The sequence below is a fragment of the Eimeria mitis genome, genomic scaffold (genome assembly GCF_000499745.2).
Source record: "Eimeria mitis Houghton genomic scaffold, Emh_scaff4823, whole genome shotgun sequence".
Lineage (NCBI taxonomy): Eukaryota > Apicomplexa > Conoidasida > Eucoccidiorida > Eimeriidae > Eimeria > Eimeria mitis.
Genome location: NW_013573124.1, coordinates 1,712 through 2,078, shown reverse-complemented (window position 1 = coordinate 2,078; position 367 = coordinate 1,712). Strand labels below are relative to the sequence as shown.

Below are 367 nucleotides of genomic sequence, written 5' to 3'. Positions count from 1 at the left end.
CTGCAGCTGCTGCTGCTGCAGCTGCTGCTGCTGCAGCTGCTGCTGCTGCAGCTGCTGCTGCTGCAGCTGCGGCGGCATCCAAACAGGGGCGAGCCTGGGCTGTAGCTGAACATGTGCAGACGGAGGAGCAGGAGGTGCTGCTGCTGCTGCTGCAGCGGGAGCAGCAGCAGCAGCAGCAGCAGGAAATACACCTCTGCAGTTCTCTGTTTCAGCAGCAGCCAGGAATGGGACTGCTGCTGGCGGTGCTGCTGCTGTTGCTGCTGCTGCTGCTGCTGCTGCTGTATTTGCTGCGCCTTGAGGAGGCAGAACTCTAGGAGACACGAACGTTGGATACCCTCTGTACGTATCTGCTGCTGCTGCTGCTGCT

The 367-nt window shown here is 61.3% G+C and overlaps 1 protein-coding gene across 1 annotated transcript in view; it reads right to left on the bottom strand.

Annotated features, from left to right (window-relative positions):
• The window catches only part of EMH_0077940 (uncharacterized protein), a gene marked incomplete at both ends in the record, with an annotated part of 2,763 nt that overhangs the window by 721 nt on the left and 1,675 nt on the right, over nucleotides 1-367 (bottom strand). The window contains one exon of the mRNA XM_013499928.1: nucleotides 3-367. Within this exon, the coding sequence (XP_013355382.1) occupies nucleotides 3-367 (365 nt within the window). The remainder of the gene's footprint in view (nucleotides 1-2) is intronic.